This window comes from Thamnophis sirtalis, unplaced genomic scaffold (genome assembly GCF_051295495.1).
Source record: "Thamnophis sirtalis isolate CommonGarterSnake01/CBP01778 unplaced genomic scaffold, rThaSir2_p1.2 scaffold_6, whole genome shotgun sequence".
Classification (NCBI taxonomy): domain Eukaryota; kingdom Metazoa; phylum Chordata; class Lepidosauria; order Squamata; family Natricidae; genus Thamnophis; species Thamnophis sirtalis.
Window position 1 is genome coordinate 63,426,340 of NW_028261386.1, and position 24,360 is coordinate 63,450,699.

At 37.5% G+C, this 24,360-nt stretch overlaps 1 protein-coding gene across 4 annotated transcripts; it reads right to left on the reverse strand.

Moving 5' to 3' along the window:
• Window positions 1–1,320: 1,320 nt before the first annotated feature.
• On the reverse strand, window positions 1,321–22,547 carry SLC30A6 (solute carrier family 30 member 6). Of its 4 annotated transcripts, XM_087717987.1 has the most exons (15): window positions 22,440–22,491; window positions 21,005–21,232; window positions 19,165–19,251; window positions 17,779–17,863; window positions 15,533–15,575; window positions 14,265–14,330; window positions 12,897–12,977; window positions 10,309–10,344; window positions 8,651–8,745; window positions 6,969–7,017; window positions 4,626–4,745; window positions 4,433–4,535; window positions 3,030–3,077; window positions 2,213–2,281; window positions 1,321–2,020 (listed from the first exon to the last, which is right to left on the reverse strand). In XM_087717987.1, the coding sequence occupies exons 4-15, from the start codon at window positions 17,804–17,806 to the stop codon at window positions 1,523–1,525; spliced, it is 1,236 nt and encodes a 411-aa protein (XP_087574113.1). In that variant the 5' UTR covers window positions 17,807–17,863; window positions 19,165–19,251; window positions 21,005–21,232; window positions 22,440–22,491; the 3' UTR covers window positions 1,321–1,522. The 4 variants fall into 4 exon arrangements, with proteins under 4 accessions (XP_087574113.1, XP_013927117.1, XP_087574114.1 ...); XM_014071642.2 differs by lacking the exon at window positions 21,005–21,232 and having other exon boundaries at window positions 22,440–22,547; XM_087717988.1 differs by lacking the exon at window positions 15,533–15,575 and having other exon boundaries at window positions 22,440–22,493.
• Between the last annotated feature and the right edge of the window lie 1,813 nt (window positions 22,548–24,360).

The window sequence follows — 24,360 nt, forward strand, 5'->3', positions numbered from 1 at the left end:
AAATGCTGTTTCCGTTTGGTCCACCTGCAGCAGTTCTCTTCAGTCTGAAATTTATGTTGGTGATAGGAGATAAAAACAGAGCCTTCCTTGTGTTCTTACCCAGCCTTAGCACAAGCAAGAAGCAGACCCCTTGTCACGAAAACCCTCTCTTTATTTACCTCTTGTGAATTGCATTCACCCACCGAAAAGTCCAGGCAAAAATTTGCAAGAAGTTAACAGCAGCAACAGATCTTATCAGTTTCTTGTGATAATTGCAAGGCCTTGAGCTCCCAGCCAAAAGGCTGCAAATTACTGGTAAGTTCTGGCAAGCAATCTTTAATGCAAGAAACACAATGAGCAAAATCTCCAGAAATATAAACTTGTCTCCTACGACAACCACTCCCCTTTCCTTCTATTTATTCCCCAGCCAGGAGGAACCATTCAATGTCCACATGTGCTTTGCTTCCCGAGTTGACTCCTTGCCCTCCGTTGTTCACTTCTCCTAACTGCTCTGTGCATACATGCATCTGGAACAGGCCCCAGCTGTTCTTCCTCCTCACTCATCTCAGCCTCCAAAGACAGTTGCTCTCCAGTGGCTGGGAAATGTCAGACAGCCTTGGCTGTATCTCTGAGTCCGACACAGACATCTATCAGAGTCCTCCTAGAACTGGCCCAAGTTCTTCCCCAACTTCTTCATCATCTGAGTCTGCTGCTAGCTCTGCTGGTGTCTGGCAGGCCATAACACCTTGCTTCACCGTTTCTGAATCTCCATCTGTACTCTTAATTCCATTTCCCTCCTCTGTAATTAGGCACCACCATAGGAATCCCTCTCTTTGGATCTGTACAAGAGCTATAGGCCTTACTCTGACATTTTCAGCTCTTCCCCTCAGGGCTATGCTCATGGAGGAGGGGAGAAACTTGTCTTCAAAGTCTAACACTGTAAAGTGTTCTTGTTTAAAATCTCTGATGTCCTTTTTCTTCCAGAAAAGTAACTGTGCATGTGAGAAACGTATTGGACATAATATTCTTAATAATCAGTTACAGGTAGGTGGATGACCTTGTCTTCCCACACTGTCATATTTCATGATGTCTCCTCTGCACTCCACAAGCAAGAATATCCATAAGCATTTTAATATCAACCTGAATTTCAGGAAATTTGCTGGACTTACCAAATAATCATTTTCCATTGTTCAGAAAGTATAACTTTTAAAAATGATTGTATGATTACATCAAAGACAAATTTAAAAAAAATAATTTTGTTAATAGACACCTTGCAAAACCATTATTTTCTGGAGTTCCTTTCACATAACTGTTGAAATTATTTACAAGACCAGCAATATATGCAATTGCAATAACCTTTTATAAAGCTATGGCTTTACAGTCACAGAAATGGATAACTGCATCAAAAAAAGTCAATCCATGAGGGCACGTTTTCATGATTTTGAAAACTTCTGATACTAGTTTACCAGGAAATCAGTCTTGTAGAAAAATGAGCAATAAAATAATTGAAGTAATTTTAAACAATAAATATAGAAAGAGTTTATTAGGGCCTTAATTGACCTCGAGTGCCAGTTCCATATCTTTGGGGAACATTAATGAAGCCAGTCCTGAATCCATGGGTTACTCCTGTTCCTGGCAATCCAAAGCCTTGAGTGAAGACACTGCTATAAGGTACAGTTCCATGGTTGAAGTTCAATCCATAGGGCCTTGTCTGAGTGTTCATGAGAATGATAGGGTTCATATTTTTACCTGGTGTGTTAAAAGCAAATTCTGGAGGTGGACTGCTTGGTTTAGTTGGAGTGGATGTAACATGGTCAGAATTTTCCGCTGCTTTTAGAGATGGCATTGGAATAATGTAATGATCTGAAAGGTTCAGCATATTGTTCCCAATAGGTCCAGTAGCCAAAGTAGGCCTAATCCAGTCATCTTTGAAAATCTGAACAGTCAAAATAGATACTAACGCACTTAACCGATTTGTCACATGTGCAAGTACCAACTGTTCATTAGCATCTCTTCGAATTCTCACATGAACTGATCCAGCCTAGAAGACAAATTAAGAAAAGCTCATCAGTCTGTGACATATAAAACTGGTAGACAGGGACAAATGCACAATGAGAAACACACTTTTGAAATAATTTAGTAAACCCTGCAATCACTAGATGAGAAACTATCAGAATGTATTTCTTCATTCTTGCTTTTTAGAGAAAAAAGTCATTAGTGGATAAATACATACCAGTGAACCAAACCCCAATGTCCAGAAGTGTTCATTTCGAACTTCTAGAACTCCATCCAAAGTAGAAACCTGGTTCAAGACATAGAAAGTTACTGTATAAAATAATAATAAAACAATAATATGACTGTTTGGAATAAGGGGTCCTTGGTGTTCTCTGAGCTTGCTTGTTTTCTAACAGGTGTGTCGTTACCCTTTACCACTGTTTGTAATAGCTTAATAAAACAAATCTAGCATATTTTATAAATAAGAAGGCATTTTTGGATTGCCATTAGAGGTGTCCCATAATTTATTTATTTGATTTCTATAGCCATTCATCTCAGCAAGTGACTCTTGGCAATAAAACATTGCATTATGTTTTATAAAACTTAAAAACAATTAAAACCATTTAAACAGTACAAAATAAATATATATGGCAGCAAGTAAAAACGTTGCTATGGATGTTAATATAATCAGCAACTGGGGCTCTTAACACACTCTCACAACCAAGTCTTCATGGCCTTGTAAAAGGCCAGCAGGGTCATGGTTACCCTCAACTCTGAAGGGAGAGAATTGAAGAGGGCAGGGGCGATGCAGAGAAGGCATGTCTCCTGGTTCCCATAGCTCAGTGGTTCCCAAACTTGGCTCTGCTGGCTGGAGAATTCTGGGAGTTGAAGTCCACAAGTCTTAAAGTTGCCAAGTTTGGGAACCACTGCCATAGCTGACACACCTTGGCTGATAGGACCTGAAGCATGTCCAACTACCTGACCAAACTGGACAGATAGAAACAATTGGGAGAATATGGCCCCAAACTATGAAGGCCTTTTTTATATTAACTTACCTCTCGTATAAGTTTATCTAGTTGTCCAATCACATGAGGTGGTGTCGTCTAAAAAAAAGGTTTACAATTTCACAATGTAATTTATTCAGCCACAACACAAATGATTAGTAATTAGGATGCTGTTAAAGTATGAGCAATCAGTATCAAGGAATACATCTGACTACATTATGTGAACGCTTCTGAAAAGAAAGATACATTATTCAAATAGGATTTTTTAAAAGTTTTGCTGAATGGGTGAGTTCACATAAGCAGCACCTCTTCTGTGTTTGAACACAGACATACTAAACCACAATGTTAGTCCTTGACAATTTGTTCTTTTGTAACAAAGTTCTGGTATTATTTAAAAAAATTCTAACAACACTATGAGTCATCTACCCATTTAATTTGTCTAGAGATTTAGCCATCTTTGTTATTGGCACCTATAGTGGAGTAAACCCTATTTGTTCTATCTCCTAGGTTACCTATTATTTTAGCTTCCTGACAAATTTAGGGCCTTTCTGATGCCAGTTACCATCCAAAAACTCTAAAGAGTACCCTGATAGAGTACCCAGATTCCTACTCTAAGATGAGTTGCCATCATTTGTTATAGTTGGAAATTAGCCTTCCCCCAATCTTTTGAGTCTGGACAATCCTTTTCTAATGTTCAAGAGTGTCATTACTGCAACCTGATAACAAGACAAAGGAGGTGATTTAATTAAAGGATTAGTCCTCAAGAAGTAGATCAGTCTAATTACATGTAAGAAGTTGTTAATCTAAAGTATCTATTGAGAATAAATGGACAGGATAAACTGTACACATGCAACCTATAGAACAAATAAGCACAACGATCTAGGTAATCACAGAGTCCATTCTAAAATAATTAACCTTACTGTCTCTTCCCTCAGAAGACAGATGAATCAACCTCTCCTCTGAGGAGAGCCATCCCTGCCTGCTATCTTTCTTTTTCTCCTATCAACTTCTAAACCCAGCACTTCTTACTAGGAAAATCTTCTTGCAAAGAATATGCAAGTTATCGTTCCAATTAATTTAATTAACAATTCTGTACTGACAGCTACTGCAAGTCACAAAACTTTATCTGTATTACTATGATCTACAAGGCTGAAGATATGATAATAAATTGATAAATAGTACTACATGTAAAATTAGAAGTTAGGTTGGACAAAGATATTTAGTGGTCATTGGAATAAAGGGTAAAGTTGCTCTTAACCTCTATTTTTAAATAACAAATTGTCAAGAAAGGGTTCATAAAGCAAGTTCTTTGATGCCAGACCTGTCATTAAAGAATAACACTTAATTGTTTTCCAGAATTAATTATTGTGGTTGTTTTGCTGACCTCAGTAAGCAATGCTGCTTTTTTGGCTACACTCTAACTGCTAGTACAAAGTCTTAACTCTTTGTCTCACCTGAAGCAATACCTTTCCACTGTAGACACTCATGGGATACATGGTACCAAATGTCATCAAAGCAATAGCCACTGCAGAAGCTGTATCAACTGCAAAATAATTACTGAAAGAGAAAAATATAACATTATAGGCATCCCTGTTTTTCAGTATCAAGCTTCTGTCAAATGTTATCATTCCAATGAACAGTACTTACTTAATTTCGATTAACATGTATGTAATACAAAGAGCTAAAGCCCCAGCAAGATCAATCAAGATGAATGGATTCATACGTGGAAGGAAGATGCTACTCAGCCCAGGAATGATACCACACAAGCTAAAAGTAACAATAAATAGTATCAATTAGTGAAGAAAGCTAAGAGGCAGCACACTCTTATTATGCATATGGCAGTATCTCCTACAGTTGCTCTCTGAAATATACCAATGGGATAACTCTGATGCAAAAAATCCCAAAAAATAAAAATAAAATAAAAATCTTCATCTGAAATTTTAGAATGCTGTTGGAAAAGAAGATAATCTAGAGCTAAGTAAAAAAAAGAGTTTGAATCCATATAATCAAATTCAATTCCTCATCGCTACAGGTATATGTCAATGCATTTTTTCTGGCTACCAAAAGTGTTTTTTTCTCCCATTGTCTTATTCTAAAACAAAATTTTAGTACTCTGAATTAGCATTCAAATATTAAACAGTTTGGTCTATTGCTATTAGCATCTTGCCAACTGCAACTAAGATTTGTATTAATCGTTAAATCTGTGCCCAATTTATGCCAGGTTCTCTAAAAGACAATCTTCACCCATATAATCCTATCTGAACATTAATAATGTTTTAGGTTAGGATTACATTTTAGGTACTCTACATGTCTTATCTGCATATTTTAACAAGTTTTATGAGTATGTTGAATTGTAAGGATACAGCTTTTTTCAAGAAACATTAAGACAGTTTGTGTACCCAATGATTATTAGATAACAGGAACATGACTTTAAGGAAATTTGATACTATTTGCTTTTTACCACTTAAGACTTTCATATTAACTCATAAATGGGTGAAAAGGAACGTGCCCTCTTTCAGCAGAACAAAATGTAATCTAATATTATTTTAGCAAACTCAATTATTTTCATATTCTTGAGCTGTGACTTTGATTATAACAATTTGTCAACCTTCTTTATATTCAACACAAATTATCTGGCCATTTGCCTAAAGAAAAAATAAACATAGTTTAAAAATAGAAACCAACACCCTTCCGTGAGAAAGTGATTATAAACAAAAAAGACAAGAAGATGCCATTTCAATAAATCAAATTTCCACAGTATAACTTCCAAACAATATATATTTGGCAATGGCAACAAATCAAAAGAATGTCACAGTGGCCCACACCCACAAACTTGGGCTGCTAGTCTCATTAGCTCTGTCTATGTCACAGTACAAAGTTGCTAAGAAACAGAAATTTCCAGCTATTTTCAGGGAACTACCGGAATTTAGCATAAGAAAGAACTATTTTTTTAAAATCGTGTTTGCTTTCTTCTGTTTTAAATTTATTATTGCTTAAAACCCATACTAGAAACTCTCTCTTTCAAAGACCAAGCTAATACCTAGAATTGGCTATGCAAGCGCATTAGGTTTTTAAACTAATATTAAGTGCAAATGCAGATAAAGATGATATACCTTCTAAATACCATCTCTGTTTAGCAATTCATTTTTACAAATTGGGGTGGGTGGGTGGGTGGGTGTTGGACCAGCTGACATGCTTCAAAGTAAGCACCACCCTCTAGTATCATATTTGCATCACAAGAGAGCTCCGATATGCATTCTTAGAAAATAAAAACAGTGTATAGCTTCAACCCACATTTTCTTTAAAACAATGAAAGACTATGGTAAGGTAAGCTGGTAGTGAGAGAAAGTATCTAAGACAAGGGTGTCAAATTGGCATCATGCTCGGCCACGCCCACCCCAGCTCCACAAAAAAGTCTCGATATGTCTCTATATATCATATGACATGATTGAGTTTGACAACTCTGATCTAGGAGATAAAAGAGATATGGATAACCTAAGTATCACACCTTGAATTTGGAGGCATGGGGACCCAACCTTCCAATTCTGGGACCACCTGGAATGAGCCATGTTTTAGAAATGGACTGAACCAGAATTTTGATTTTTTTTCTTAGCCTGTAGAAAAGTTATTTTACCTGTGCTTTACACCGTAAGAGGTAGGAAAAAAGTTTGAGACTACATAAAGTCCTACAGCAATGTTTTTCAAACATGGTAAGATGCTCAATGAGGAATTCTGGGAGTTGATGTCCACATATCTTAAAGTTGTCAAGTTTGAAAACAAGTGTCTTGAAGTTTCAGGATTATCACTTTTAAAACATGACAAGAAACTACCACATCACTCATCCACCTGATGGGTGTTTTAACAATAGAGCTATTTTGTTAATAAAAAAAAGTCTCTCCTGCCTCACCATGATGTCAAAATTAGAAATACATCCTTCAGGCCAAAAAAAATAGCACACTCTGATTTAGAAGGCCTTTCTTTCTAACTTACCTCCTAGTGAGATCTGCAACATGTTCCTGAAGCCAACTTGTACTTGCCGCTGCAGAGAATAGTGTAATTGCTCATTAAGAGAACATTCAAAATATCTTAAGTCTAATATAATCCTGCTCAAATCTGTATCAAGTTCAACTGTAGGGCAAAAGTTCTATCTGAAAATTTTACTTTATTAGCACATTATCTCCTCATTATCAAAAAAAAACAAACCTATTTAAACAAGCCAATAATCTTCTAAGTATTCATTGACTTTTTAAAAAAAAATGTATTCCTGGAGTGCTGGGTAAATGGAATTCCTTTATTGTTTTACTACAGTGTATATTTAAAGGAAGTTCTACCTTTAAAATCAGCCTAAAGGTAAATTTAAATTAAAGTAAACAATATATTATTCTACTAATTGAAAGCACAATTTTATAATTATGGTCAAACTGCGTTAAAAACAAAGACATAAAAAACTTTATTCAATTATAATGCAGCATGATTATGTTTTCAAAATACTATTAACCGGAATCACAAGAGCAATTGAAAAAGATTATTAGAACTTGAAGTCAAGATTATTTCTAGATGTTATTGCAAGACTAAACTACCACCCAAATCACACATCTGTTACAGTACACTTAAATATAAGACCTGAAGAATTTTCATAGTCCACCCTTAAGTCAGAAAGAATTTGCGATGGAACATGAAAGGGCATATGAGGGTCCCTAACAGTTCTACATATATTTTTTTCTTGTTAAGAATTTGCATAAATTGTACTAAGGAAGTTGCACTGAAAGAAGATTAAACTGATTTGGGCAAACAAGTTTAAATTAGAGGTAATCCTTGACCTACAACCATTCATTTAGCAACTGTTTAAAGTTACAACCGCACTGAAAAGTGACTTATGACCAATCCTTGCACTTAGGACCGTCACAGCATCCCCAATGGTGACATGATCAAAATTCAGGCACTTGGCAACCAGGATATATTTACAATGGTTGCAGCATCCTGGCATCATGAGATCGCTACATGCCACTTTCCCAGCTGGCTTCTGAGAAGCAAATGCATGGGGGAAGCTGGGTTCACTTAACAGTTGCAGTAATTCACACAACAACCATGGCAGAAGAGGTGATAAAGTTGGCTACGACTCACTTAGCAACTTTGATACTTAACAGCTGAAATTGTGGTCATAGGTCAAGGAGTACCTGCACTTCCTCTTGCTGCATTTGTTCTCTCTTAGCAGGCATTTGGGTACAGGGCTTGCAGGCCTGTCCATATCTTGCAACTCCCTAACATTTCAAATATGCAGATGTAGAAATCCAAAGTCATTTGCATAGTTGAGCATAAACATAACCATGTTTTTTTTTAATCTAGATCATCTAGATAAGACAGTTTCCAAAATCAAAATAATCAAAAGGGAAAATCCAGCAGTGCAGAGATCCCCAACCAGGGAGTTAGCACCTGCAATGCGGTTATTGTTACCCTTTTTCACATTTTCTAAGGTATTGAAAATGAGGATGCCTCTGCTATACATCTAGTTTCTTCTTAGTCCTTCTGAGTATTATCAAAGATTTAAGGGATGGAAGTTGTGTGTTTGCTGACAACAACAAATAACATTTGGCTACTAATTAATATAATATCATTTTTTTAACTTTTATTAAATTAAAATACATATTTTATTTTTCAAAAAAATTATGTACCTTCAGACACGTAAGCAAATGGTTTGTTCTTAATTGAAAGCATTGTGAACAAGTTGAAAGTGAGTGCCACAAAGGTACCAACCAGCAATCGACCCCTAAAAAAAAATCTTTATCAATACAGCATATTGTCAGGTACAAAGTACAGGTATTTTATTTATTCTTCATTACCATTAGGCTCCATTTAACTACAGTGGTTGTTTTTTTTAAGTTCACCTGATTCCATTTAATTATATACAACTCTTATGTAAATAGAGAACTTATTAGCTGAGAGATTTATTAAATTTCTGTGCTGCTGTACAGGACTTTCAGAGGTTTTATGGGAATGCGTGAGTCTTTAATAGAGAGATGCCCAACCCCATGTCACCTGTTCTGTTGGTTTTTTTAGTCTTTAATCTATCTTAATTTTTAAATTGTTTTGTGTTATCTTTTTATTATGCTATAAGCCACCTAGAGTTGTTGAATGAGATGGGCGGCATATACATTAAATAAATAAATACATAAATAAAAACATCTAGGAGCCCAGTTACAATCATAAAAACCCTGAAACTTACAAAAACTATAGAACCTACAAAGTAGACCTCAAGTTTCAATAGCCCTTCAGAAGATATCATTTTTCAAGTGCTTCTGGATGGCAGCCAAAGTTGGAGTCAGCCTACATGACAGTGGGAGGCCATTCTTTCGTGGAAAAGCAGCATCTTAGCCTTCTGCCCCAGCACAAAATGGGGAAGCATTTACTGATGGAATTCTTAAGACTAAACAATCCAACCTCATTTTAGTGGGTGAACAAGAATGTAACTTAGTGCCAAGTCAGAGGCCTTTCTATGTTAACATCAATACTTTAAATTGCAACAACAATCTGATAGGAAGGCAATGCAAGGTCTGTAGTATAGTCCCACAGGCAAATGTAAAACAGTACACAGGCAATTTTGCAATTTTGGCCAGCTGAAGCTTCCTAATTGTCTTTAAAGGCAACCCCACATCGAGAGTGTTACAGTAATATAAATAAATGGGAACAAGGACATGAATCACTGTAGCAAGATTGTCTTGCCCCAGGTAGAGCTCCAAATGGCATACTAGCCAAAGCTGGCCAAAGGTTCTACCATCTGTGGTTTCAACTTGCTGCTTAAGTAAGAGCTCAATTTGTGAGCCAGCCCTTCAAGGGAAATGATTCCTCATCAAGAGATATAGTGGAGCTTCCAGAGCACTTTAATGGACAAACTCTGTCTTGCTAGGATTCAAATTTAGCAAGTTGTCTCCCATCCAACCCCTCACAACTTCCAGACAAATCTAACATCTAAAACAAAAATTTTACATTTCTTTTAGTAGCCATGGAACCCAAAACTATGATGAAATTACAAATAACATTAAATTTAAGCTTCTATTATTTAATATAAATCAGACAAAGCCTTTTAAAAAGACGTCTGCCAATTTATTGCATGTATGACTTAAAGTTATCTCTATATAAAATCCATTTGTATTAAACAAGTATCCCAGATCAACAAATTCAGGTGGATTTTTGTCACTGACCTAAAAGTCATGACAGCATTTAATTTTCAGTTTTCTGCTTTAACAGATAAAGTAATGTACTAATGGCCCTATTCATTATGCCAATTTTATATACTTGTAATATTTATTATTAGTTAATTTAAAAGGCTTACGTATGAATCTCTGGCTGTTCAACAAATCGTTCAGCACTGAAAAGACACAATAAATCTGTTAGTCACATATATAGTCCTTCATGCACCAGCAAATCTATGATGTTTACTGTGAATAAAACATCTTATTATCCTTTGTAGCTGGAATGGCTGCCTCCCCATCAAAAGGACCTCATGCCTTGGGACTGATAGTGGTTCTGGTACTGAGGCTGAAACCTCTGTCTGTCCCTGTTAAACCCCCTATCTGCCTGTCTAGCCGGGTGAGGCTGATAGTACCTATGAGATGGTGTCTCGTGGTCTATAGGTCTGTAGGCCGGTCTGCGAAAATAAGGTGCCGGCCATTGTTCTGCCGCTTGGTGGCGAGGTGGGGAGGACTTTCTTTTTATCTTTGTTCTCGACCAATATTGGGTCAAGAGAGTCTCCAAATAAGGATCCCCAGAATAAGGTGCAGACGCTAACCTCCACTTGGACTTAGCGTCCGCCTGCCAGTTGTGCCACCAGATCAGACGTCTGGTGGCAACAGACGATGACAGGGCCCAGGAAGAGAACTACACCACTGTGAGGGTGGCGTCCGCTGAGAACTAGCTGGCAGCCAGCAGTTTATTAAAGTCCTGCTGGAGGCGTGCGTCCTGAGGGAAGATTTGTTCTTGAACCTGTTGTAGCCACAACAAGGATGTTCTATTGAAGAATGAGGCAACTGAGGCAGCTTTAATTACCTAGGCAGTCACCTGAAAGTTTTTGCAGAGGGTGAGCTCCACGTTCCTGTCCTCGGGTTTGACGTTGTTAGCAATATCCCCCGCCACTAGGACAGAGAATGTAGCCAGGGCTCATCAACTGTTGGAACCTGAAGGATGTTGGTGAAAGTTTTATCCATGTTATAGAATTGGCTGTCACTATCCCCTAGGTTGGGAAACGCCCCTGGGCGGGTCCACTGATTTTTGACAACCTTGGAAAAAAGTTCTGGGACAGGTATCTCCTCCTTGTCCTGTTGTAGCTGAGAGAATAGGGTACCTTTCTTGCCCTGCTGAGGTTGAGCTGTAGGTGATTGAGCAGGAGGAACCTAGGGAGGTAACTCCAATTCAGCTGTTGCCCTGGCCTTGCAAAGGAGGGGCTTAAACAGCGATGGAGGAAAACAGCCAGAGAATGCAGGAGGGTCTGTTTTGGAAGACTCCTCGTCCTCTGAAAATCAAGGTCCCTCTGGGGCTCCTCTCCCAACAAGGATGCTTCACTGGCTACCGAAGGTGAGGTAGGCTTGACCTCAGTAGGGGCCCTTGTCTCCCTGCGTATGGAGCTATGCCCTTTGTTCTCAGGTTGTTTGGCAGGGGCCTTGTCTTGATGGCGTAGGCCAGAGGCAATGCCATGTGAAATGGCCTGTGCGCTGATTTGTTGCATGCGCTCAGGGATGTCCTGCATGAAATCCTCAGGGAGTGACTCATCCCTTGAAGGGGATTTATCCCTAATGGTCAGAGGACCCCTAGGAGCTACAGAGGTATGAGGAATCATGCTGGAGGTGGTACAGCCAAAGGGATTACCCTGTAACTCACCCACATTTCTAGCAGACAGGGGGGGGGGAATTTTCCTGCCCCTCCCAGAGCGTTGGGGAGAAAGGGAAAGGGCTCTTCTCTTCCTGATGGATCTGGACCTATGAGCAGGGCTGATGCTGCGGTCTGCAGAGACTAAAAGCCTCTCAGCTCTGGCCACTCTTTTTTCTAGGGCTTTCTGCCTGCCTTATTCATCCCTCTCCACTGCCCTGGATTGGCGTTGAACCACAGGGGCTCTGCCTCTTTTGGACTTGGACTTCCTGGGTGGGCTGGATTGGCTCTGGGCATTGGAAGTGCCAGCCTGCCTACTGGGGCTATTGCGAGGCATGGCTAAGCCAGGCTCTGCCACTCATGGCCCTTGATAACAGCAGTGGTGCTCCAAACAATGTCTGAGGCTTTTCTTCTGCAACTCTCTTCAGACTCAGATCAAAGTGATCGGCTTATCTCTAAGCTGATTGCAGTTCTTTCCACATGGTGGTGCTTAAAATGGCCGCCACAAGCTGCCTGTGCTTTCGGAACCCAAAATGGCCACTGCTCCTCTCTGTGGAACTCTGGAGCCACCACTGTTTGTGCAGCTGCCTCAGGAAGCCCAAACAGATGATTTTAAGGAACCTCTCAACCTTCGCAAGGATCCCTCTGCTCCCTGAGGCCAGTCAGGCAAGGATCTTCCACTTGTGGGGTTAGACTGCCTCTCTAGAACTTCCAGCAATTTAGAATTGAATTGTTCAATTAATCTGATTTTCTTTTTAAAATTGTTCAAGGATTGAGAAATTAATTCAGAAGTGGAGCCAAGGAAAATACTTCTTCTCTTAGACCAGACTGAGTTAATCTGGGCCAAGGAAGAAGGAGAGTCATAGGCATGGCTTCTGAATTATTGACTCAGTCTCTCGACCAATCAGGCTATGAAAATACTCACTCCTGAGCCATCCTGCTGTATCCATGGAGAACATCGTATTATCCTTTGTAGCTGCTGTTTTTTTTAAAAAAAGTTTTCTAGAACTGGAAATACTATTATCTTTGAAAATGATTAAATAATAAGCACAATAATACCTTTCTTTAAGTATAAAAAGTGCTCCAAGTTGTGCAAGAACCGTAGAAGCAAATACTGCTAGGACTTCAAATCTCTCAAATCTGCAGTTTTGGAAATTAAGCATTTAAAAATCAGTGCAAATAATAAAGACTATTAATCAGAAAGTATAATGCATTCATTGAGGTGGGTGCAAGAAGGTATGCTAGAAAATTAACATGTGCTATTTACTTTTGCTGTTATTTTCTTTTTATTAAAACATTTTTAAAAGTTAAGTTAAGGGAAGGCCAGATAAGTTGGGCAGCTGAATAATTTCCATGTATTTTGGAATTATTCTGTTCTATTAAGTTCTATGATTTAATTCATGCCACCTAGCAATTAGGGTGTCATTGTTAGGCAACACCACGCATGAATAGTTTTGATTTTACATGCAGTTAAAAAAAAGCAGGTTGGGCGCCTTAAAGTTTGGATAGCTTAATTTTAGCTTTGTGGCAGATAGGATTATTTTACGTTACTGAGGTTGATGAAAAGCTATGTATCCTCTGCTATCTGTTCATAATGAATTTGCAAAGGCTGAATAAGGGACAAAGTGTTAACTTAGGTTTAGCTCCTCTCTCTCGAGGACTTCACAAAGATGTCCTATTGTTATCTCAGCAACATTATGAACTTACTTTTTTTGTTTGTTGCAATTTGTATTTATATTGTTGCTTTTATTCTTGATACATTTTATAACGTAAATTTAATTCACATAAGTAGCTTGGATAATACATTTGTATGACAAGCGCAAATTATAAAATCTTATATGACTAATAAAAGAAAATGGCTCTGAAAGGAGATTGCATATAGATACCAGTTTACTACACCTAACTGAAACAAAACCGTGCATATTACAGCTTCATTTAGCTACAGTTTGAACTCCAAGGCATCAGAGATTTCAAAAATACAGATTACATTAAACACATCTAGTAAGAAATGTAAAAAGAAATTTCCATTCTTGCAAATTAAAAATGCACTTTCCCCCTTATGTGATAAGAAAGATTTACTTCCATAAAGAGAATAAAACTATATAAGGGCCCCAGAGTCTACATAAAACTGCATAGAGCCTGATCTGTTCTATCAATCACAGACTGGTGATTTCTGGGCTGCTAATATCATATTTGATTAAATAAATATAATATGCATATTTCAAATTAGCACCCTTTAATTTCTTGGGCACATATCAGTACAGTATTGAACATTACATATAATGCTCTTTTAACGTGTGCATTATAATTTTCTTGAATTTATAAAATCTCTTTATAAAGAAAATTGATCTAATAAATTAATAACATGTTTATTTCATAGTAAAATAATATTTTCAAAAGAAACAAAATATTAATTATCCAACTTACCCAAATGAATATGAGGAACTAGGCTTCTTCATCATCACCCAATAACTTATTAAGCATGTTATTAAGCTAAATAAAAAATGAAACAAAAATTAAAATAAGAGAAATGTAGCTATTAAAAATTATATAAAATAAATCCAGAATTTCAACATTCAATTATCATTTAACATATTAAGGAATTGCCAATAAAATAAATCCTTAGTTTAACATCCTGCTGAAGGGGAGGTCGGTATATGAAATATGAATTTTTATTTAATCCAAATGTATGTAATTTTCATTAAAATATATAATTATGTCATTATGTAAATAAAGTGGATTGATATAAATGATGCAAATTGATGAAAACTGTCTAGACTATTTCAGAAACAATGGGCATGTCTCTTGCATCTAAAGTCCGCAAATTGGGTGCTTTTTTCAGGTTGTGTCAGATTTTCTGTTCAACTGTCTCTTTAAATCAATTAATGCAGTGGTAATACCCTACATATGTTTAGTCAGAATTAAATTCCATTGTGTTGACAGACTTATTTTTTTATAAGAGTATTGCAATCTCAGTTAATGTAGGTGAGTATGAGTTAATCTTGAAAAAGCAGGAGTTGTTATGTAAACACCAACTCAGTCCTGAGAAAGAGGGGGTGAAAATGATATTCAAGATCACCCCGCTTTGATTCTCTTTAATATACGACAGACCAAAGAGAAACCTATTAGGCATACAAGATTTTGTTATTATACTTTACAGCAATATAGTAGAGATCCAGTTGTTTCTAGAACCAGTAGATATCCTGTGGTTTCCTGACCTGGCCTATGTTATGGGGCTGACAGGGATATTTAAAGGCTTGTCATTTATTTAAAAAGCAAATAGTTTTTACCACCAAATTGCATAGAAAACAAAAGTGGGGATTAAAGACAAAATATACTGCTGTCATAATGGGACTTAAGCATGCTTAAATCTCCTTTGTTTGCAGATCTTTGAAAAATGTCTCTCTCTGTGCTGTATGTGACATTAGAAAACAGTGGGATCTATTTTTATGGACTTATCTCCTATGCATTGAAAAGTCACTTAGGGTGCAATCCTATATCATATATCTGGCAATCCAATCCACTTAAGATTTAATCTTAAATAGATACAAATGGGACTGCATTTTACTTAACTAAGAGAAACAGGATTTATTAGGGAATATTAAAAGCTTTTTACCATAACCCATGGATTTGGATAAAAGGACATTATTTTTACAAGTGTTACAAAATTAACTGATGAAAAAAAGGAAACATACCTGAAAAGATCAAAGATTGTTAGATAGGTATATGCAGTTAAAGCTGTGGAAAGAAGATGGCCATTTTACTGTGACATAAACAAATGTTGAAAATAATTTAGTTAACTTGCCTGTAAGTAAATAAATGTACTGTTGCTTTTAATAAACAATTGTTGGGCTTTATGCAATTTCCTATTTAATAAATATGCATCTACCAAATCACAAAGCTTGTCAAGAAACTTGTTTAGACCTCTGGGACTTTTTTTGTATGGTGGCATCGGTCAAGGTTTGGAGGTTATTTGTGAATTTTGTATGGGAGTTTTCAGGTGTTATTGCGAATGCCATAATAGTGGATATTCAACAGAGGAGTTGGTGGATTTACTGCTAGGATTTCAGAAGTTTTGTATGCGCTGTGAGATTGAGGACTACAGAGTGAAGACTGAAGAAGTTAAGGAAAAGAAATAAAATATATGAATAGTGCATATTCATTGGTTCTTGGTGAAGGGTAAATTGTTCCTTGCATAAGACGGATGTGTCAAAGTGGTTATGCAAGTTACATAGTTTGGCAGAATCATAACTGTAAGGAGGTTCTTAAGACAACTCAAGGCCACTATTGTGGGAAATCTTAGCAACATAGAGCCGCAGCAGACAATTAAGGGAGGAAGCATACTGTTACAAAATAGATTCTTGAGAGCAGAAGAGCATCTCTCTTACATTTCTGCCCTTTAGATCAATGCCTAGAGCAGGAGTGGAAAAACATTTATCTACCAACTGTCACATTTCCTTAAAATAATGTGCAATATTTTCAGTAGGTTTTTAACTATTTTAAGTTTTTATATTCAATTTTCAGGTTTTTAATGTTCTATGTTTTTAATATTTGTATACTGCCCAGAGTCCCTCTATGAGGAAGATGAACAGTTTCTAAATGATAAATAAAGATCACATAATAGTGACAGGAAGAGTCAGTATTAGTACCTCCAGACACATTCAAGATCATTAGTATATAACTTCTCCATCTGAAGATATAAAACTGCGGTCCCAAGAAAATTGGGCATGACAATTTAAAAGTTATCTGTGTATTATGCAAATAAAAATGTAGACCGATCTTCAGTCATGAACCTATACAACATTAATCAAAGAGTTATACACTGCTATTCCTATCTATAGCCTCCTTCAATGTTTTATCCCCATCCCCACCAAAACAAACAAGACATTGAGTTGGATAGGTATACCTGGGTATGTGATGGGAGTCATTATGTGGGGTTTTTCATACAGAAAGTGAAAATAAAAGTTTTAAACTGCAAATCAGTCTATATAGCCTGTGTCTCCAGACAAAAAGCAATAACAAGGAGCACTAAAGATAATCTATGCTGCACAATTTAAGAATGACATAGACAGTCTAATATATACGGTAGGTAGCCCTCGGTTAATGATCACTCATTCAGTAACTGTTCAAAGTTATGACCGTGCTGAAAAAGTGGTGCTTATGACTGGTCTTCAAAGTTCCAACCATTCCGGTAGCTCCATTGTTTTGTCATCACAATCTGGGTATTTAGCAACCAGTGATGGTTGGAACTTCCCACAATTACGAAAACACAGTTTGTGGGCCACCTGCACATCTTCCTGCACCTTCCAAGCCTCGTTGCATTTGTACCTTGCTTCTCTGTCCATTCATGCATCTTTCTCCATCCATCAGCAGCCACTTCCTGTTTGCCAGCCTGTTTGCAAGCCATCTGGGAATTGCAATTTCCTGCTAGCTTTTTACACTGATCGGATGTTAGAAGTCAGCAGGATTTTGTGACAAGGTGGTCATTTAATGATCCATGATCTTGACTTAACAATGGCAACGGAGACTGCAGGGATTGCTGTCACTAAGTAATACAGGCATAAATCACATTGTGTTCTACAAACATGTCATTTAGAGATGAAAATTCCAGTTCCAAATTGTAGTCCTAATACAAGGACTATCTGTACCTGCAATAGTTGTTTCAATTTTTAGATATTTTAGCACAATTTTATCATAAAGCACGTGCATCCATCTAATAGAATTGTGGGCATCAATAAAGGTAAGCAAAGTTTCACATTTAGTAAAATTAATTTTGATTTATCTTAATATCCTTTCACATCATCAAATAATAAGAATGACTTTAGGAACAGAAAAAGTAAAAAAAAAAAGCTAGCTATCAATAATGCTTACAAATACAATTTTATGTCAATATTAAACAGCTTTTGTATAGCTCAATCATCTCATTAAAAGGATAACATACCTATGCTGTTTGTAGAACTACACCACATAAGCAGGAATGCAGTACATAATATATTTATTGTACCAAACAGCAAGATCTTCCATGACTATAAATAACAAGAGTTGAAACAAGTTTAGTAAAGAGGGTTTTATTGGGGAAAAAATCCTTATAATCTACAGATAAAATATTGAACATTCAGCTCAAGTTTCCCATGGCTTTAATCTCTTTGCTGAAAAAAGAATGCCAGAGCATAGTCTAGGATCAATGTATTCATAATTTTTCAAATAGTGATTTATTGACCAACAGGTAGTCTTCGGCTTATGATTATTAGAATCAGATTTTTTCATGCTAAGCAAGGTGATTGTTAAGTGAGTTGTGCCTAATTCTACAACCTTTTTTGCCACAGTTAACTGAATCACTACAGTTTAGTGAATCCAGCTTTCCCCATTGATTTGGATTGTTAGAAGCCTTCTAGGAAGGTCATAATTGGAAATCATGTGACCTTAAGACACTGCAATGGTAAATACATACCAATTGCCAAGCAGCCAAATTTTGATCTTGTGACTGTGTGGATGCTGAGATGGTTGTAAATGCAAGGGCTGGTCATGAGTCACTTTTCTTAGTGCTGTTATAGCTTCACACAGTCATTAAAAATGGGTCAAGGACTACCTGTTCATCTAAGTTCAACAGCTTTTTCTCTTCAGCATTGCACAGAGTTCCTTGGCCCAGAATACTATTTGTTAATCAAACTCAATAAAAATAAAATGAATGCATGTTGACAGTTGCACTATTAACAAAGAAAAGTTAAAAAGACACAGACTTAGATAAACGGATAGATGTAACAAATTGAAAAAGCTAAATCTCAGATATTCACAACTAATAAAGAAAATACTGACTGGAACATTTTCCCCATTTGTTTATTTGTCAGACTGACATTCTACTTCCATCAGCACATGACATTCAACAGGGCTAAAAGAAATAACTATAAAATATTATGTAACACAATGAAAACTCAATTAAATCCTATTAGAAAATTCCAGAAAATAATAATAAAATCTCAGCTTGCTTCCATCAGCCAAAAGCCACTTCCATGTCAAAGGCTTGCTTATAAATATTAAGCATATTTCAATCTCTCTATCCTATAATGTTGCTCAATAATAATCGTATGTTAGATACATCTCATAACATCGAAGTTACAGTTATTATGCAATTTACAAGAATAAAAAAGGTTTACCAGTAACAAAGGAACAAATATAAGGAAAGTATAGGGAGCAACTGGAACAGGAAATAGGTTAAAAGTGATGGAGTAACAAATCAGAGTCATTGATTCTGTATACATGTTTAAGACTCTAAAAATAAGCATCTATGTATTAAATTATTTTCTTGCCCGTAAATGCAAACACTTACCCTTCGATCAGCAGTTACTGTTCTAAATTCCTGTGTTAGCTTGCCCAGAAGAGACCGCTGTGATTTGCGAAACAAATATATTGTTCCCTACAAAGAAGATAGCAATAGTTGTTTACTAAATTTTCTATTTTTTTCTAACATTCCAATTCATGAATTTGATTTCTACATGCAATCTATCACAATAAATATAATCTCCATGCTAACATTTAAAAAGTAACAAAACACTCACTGATGGTACGGTAAATCCATTAATATATACAGTTTATATCAGTGATTCCCAACCTTTTTTTGCCCCACCTAAGCATCTCTAAAATCCTGATGCCCCGTGACATATAATTCTTACTTTACTCAAAAAGTGAACTCTACTCAAACAGAGAAGCCTAAAAGGCCATTAACTTGGTTTAAACAAGGTTCATATTTCCCCCATTAAAAATCAAATTGCCCCCCTATGGGGTGTGGGCCCCACATTGGGAACCACTGGTCTATATAAAATGTGTACCTTACCTCTGTTAAAATGCTAGGTTTTTGATATGTAAAAAAAAAGAAGGCCAAGATATACGCTCTACAATTCAATTGAAAAACAAACTGAAAACATTTAGGGGGGAAATAATAATAAATATTAGAATAATGTGGCTGCATAACTGTGCACACCCTCTTATAAGTAGGGATATGGTTGTGTTCAGAATTAACCAATCACATTCAAACTGATGGTAAATAGTAGTCAGTACACACTTGCCATCAATTAAAGTGATTTGATCAAGTCCATATAAAGTCCAGCACTGCTAGTAGGATTTTTATGCTATTTACTCAATTGCCTCTTAAGCAAAAAGTCTGTAAAGAGCTTACAAAGTATAAAGGGATCTCATTTCAGAAGAAGGGTATAAATCCCCCCCCAGTGGTGGGTTGCAGGAGGTACGCCCCGGTACAGGTGTACCGGTGCCTGCCCAGAGCACTGGGTACCATTCCGGTACAGTGCTCTGGAGGGTCCACCCACCCGCCAGAGCTCCTTACCTGTATTTGAGCTCTTTGGCACTTCCAAGCACACACATGGAGCGCACAGCGCCTGTGCAACTCTCCACTGAGCAGCAGAAGTGTTGCGGAGGCATCACAAGAGGTAAGGACGCATGCATGCACTATGTGCATTCATGTGGTGGACACTGGTCCCCGTTGTACCGTACCAGTTGCAACAGGATCCAGAACCCACCACTGCCCCCTCACACAATGAAGACAATCATTAACAAGTAGAAAAAATATCGCACAACAGTGACATTATCAAGAACTGGAGATACCTCCAAAATTGATGAAAAAATCAAGAAAACTGGTCTGAGAGACTGCCAGGAGGCCTATAGCAACATTAAAAGAGTTGCGGGAATTTCTGACAAGTACTGGTTGTATACTACATGTGACAACAAACTCCTGTATTTTTCCTACGTCTGAGATATGGGATAGGATGGCAAGATGGAAGCCTTTTTTTACAAAGAAAAACATCCAAGCCCAGTTATATTTTCTAAAAACCTACATCAAATCTAACAAAAACATGAAGAAAAAATGTGTTACGGTCTGAAGATGACAAGATCAGTGTTGATCAGTGTTGAATTCCAAAAAATATGTTTGGTGGAAAAACAACACTACACGTCACCAAAAGTATACCTTACCCACATTGAAGCATGATGATGGCAGCATTATAATTTAGGGTTGTTTTCTTCAGCTGGAATAGGACCTTTAATCAAAACTATGAACAGTTCCAAATATCAGTGTTGCCACAAAACTTTCAGGTCTCTGCTAAATTGCTGGAGATGAAGAGGCATTTCAACTTTCAACATAACAACCAAAAGCATACCTCCAAAAGAAAGGCTTCATCAAAAGAAGATCAAAGTTTTGGAATGGACCAGCCAGAGCCCAGGTTTAAATCCAATTTAAAATCTGTGGGATGACCTGAAGAGGGCTGTGCACAGGAGATGCCCTTGCAATCTGACAGATTTGGAGCGTTTTTGCAAGGAAGAGCAGGCAAAGTTTCCCAAGGCCAGATGTTCCATGCTGATAGGCCCCTATCCCCAAAGTCTGAATGCTGTCATAAAATCAAAAGAAGCTTCAACAAAGTATTACCGTAGTTTAAGGGTGTGCATCTTTATGTAACCACATTATTGTAATGTTTTATTTCCTCTCCACAAAAGATTTCATTTTGTTTTTCAATTGAATTGGACACTTATATATTACACTGGAGATGGGGGGGGGGAATCTGAAGTGATTTATCTTGGTCTGATTTTATATCTCAAAAACCAGGCATTTTAACAGAGCCGTATACTTTCCATGTCCACTGTATTGCCAGCTAACTTTAAAATATTCACTCATTGCATTTTTACCCTATTAAGAATTCAAGTGTCTTGAGGTGGCTTTATAATCACCATAACATTTCTTAGGTTCAAAGCAGACACCTTATGGGTACTTTAGGATTTTTATGGCTTTAAAAGGATCTGAACCCAGACCACTCAGCAAGCCGTTTGCTCCAATCTCTTGAACAGAGACTACAGGTGGTCATTTATTCACTAGCAAATTATTCTTTTGCTCTTTCATAGAAGGATGTATTATAGTGTAAGAGGCTAAGGGAAGCAAGTATACCTTTTTCATGACATGTGGTTAAAAACAACTATTAATTATCGATCAAATTCATGACATGTGATTAAAACAATTAATCAGTGGAACAACTTGCCTCCAGAAGTTGTGAATGCTCCAACACTGGATGTTTTTAAGATGTTGGATATCCATTTGTCTGAAGTTTTGTAGGGTTTCCTGCCTGGACCGGGGGGGGGGGGGGTTTGGACTAGAAGACCTCCAAGGTCTCTTCCAACTCTATTATTCTAAATTCCTAATTAAACAACGCTTCCAGGTTATCTGGTTTGATGAGCCAAGCCATCCCTCCAGCCACTGCACCACACCTCCTCTCAAGGAAACCCCACACATGGGATACAGCGGGCTGCAACCCACTTACATTTCCCCCTTTTAACCTGAAACAGGACTCTCCAGTGCAGCACAGATTAACAAACCGCCTTCTACACACACTTGGAACTTTCTGCGCAAAAAGGCTTTGGAAAGCTATTCTCCAGTCTTGACAGCCACCTTTCCCTGCTGCAGGGAACTCCCCTCCTTCAGAACTGGGAAGCCAGTCAACGTCCCCCTCCTAGCATCCTCTCACGGTTGCACCACCGTGGACACCGAGTCGCCACGCAGCGTTCGAGGCCCTCAACTTCCCTCCGCCCCCCAAGGTGGGAACTCACCATATTGCGGAACGAGCGGCTCCCAACGGGGCCGGAAAAGGCGGGCGTCTCCTGTCACCAAAGAAAGGAGTAGGAGTTGAATTAGCTGACGTGTAATTGGCCGACCCCGGAACTAAACAGGAAGTGACGTAACCTCGCTCCGCCCCGTTCGGACCCAATCGAGGCAGAGAATGAGGTTCCCACTTGCCGGTGTTCCGTTGCCTTGGAAAAGGTGCACGCGATAACCGCGGTAGCTACCGATAAGGTTTAGCGTGGGGTCATTTCTCGATGACGGGCAAACTCGTTATTTCTGGATACGGTCCGATAACAGTGATAAGAATGCCTTGTAGCAACAGTGGAACTGCAATTAGAAATAATAGAGCGGTGGGCACAACTGGCATCAGAGGTGGGGAACTGTGGCTCCTTTTATGGCTGGCTGGAGAATTCTGGGAGTTGAAGTCCACAGGTCATAAAATGAACCTGTTTCCCTTAATCTAAGTCAGGGGTCCCCAAACTTGTGGACTTCAACTCTCAGAATTCTCCAGCCAGCTATGATGGCTGGAGAATTCTGAGAGTTGGAAGTCCACAAGTCTTAAAATTGCGAAGTTGGAAGACCTCTGATGTAAATACTCTTCAGAATTCCTCGCACAACGGGGCGGGCGTCTCCTGTCACCAAAGTGCTCCATAAATGATGGACTTCGACAACTCCCTGGGAATTCTAAGGAACTGTAGTTCAGCATAATTGGAGGACACCAATAGAGGGATCAATTTTCCTTCCCCTTTAATGCAGGGTGCAGTCTGTCACACATCTGGCTCGCATCTTTTAAGAAGCTGCAGTTAAGCTAGTCGTAAAATACAAAGTGAAAATGACTGTTTTGTGTCCCAAGTCACAAACCAGTTGACCGTATCTTAATCTAGCATGCTGGAATAACATCAAGCATACAACCTGGAAGTAAAGAATTTCCTAACAGTGAGAATGATTGATCAATGGAACAACGTGCCTCCAGGAGTTTTTCAAGAAAACTCCCGACCACCATTTGTCTGATATGGTATAAAGACTTCTGCTTTGAGTAGGAGGTTGGATTAGATTTCCAAGGTCCCTTCCAGTCCTATAATTCAGTATCAAGTGAGATTGTGCATCACATTATCAAAATGTAGACTTAAATGACTTCTGATTAACCATTCTAAGAACTCTTTGAATGAAAACACCTCTATTTTGCAAGCCTTTGAAAAAATGTGTTTAAGACTCATTTTAAAGCATACTGTTTCAGTTTTGGATTGAAAATACTGTTTGTGCATGATGCTAATGTAATCTGTTCTTCAAGAGGACTTACTTTCAAATGTTAAACAGCTGGTTTTCCTAGTTCTTAAAAGCAGGAAAGTTTAATTTTCTTTTTATATAATGTAGTATTCTCAGTCTGATGCTATCCAAATAAGAGTACTCAACCAGCACAGAAAGCAGTTGAAAACAGCGTTTTCCAAAAGCTTTTTATTCACATTTTAACCCTTTCATATACATCTTAGATTTTTCTAATCTTCTTAGATTTTTTTTTTACTTTAGTTACAGAACAGGTGACTAGTATTCCGATGCCCCAAGTAATAGCCATGCAAAAAATGTATTATTGTGAAAGATGTCTTGTGGCATAGTTCATAGGATAATTAAGGCATCAAAGTAGAGGGATGTTATACTTCATATTTGTTTTGAGTGTAATAAAAAAAGAATGCAACCAACATCTCACAATCCATTTTAACATACTTAAAAAATATTAAATAGTCAAAATACTGTTTCCAAATTTTTATTTAGAAAATAACAGAGGAAATTTTCTGTTTCAACACAGTAAATTAGAATTTAAAGTTAGATTTCTAGTCTTATTTCAGAGATAGCAAATGGAAATATCCCACAAAAGTCATTATCCTATGAGAAATATTAACAGCAAAAAGT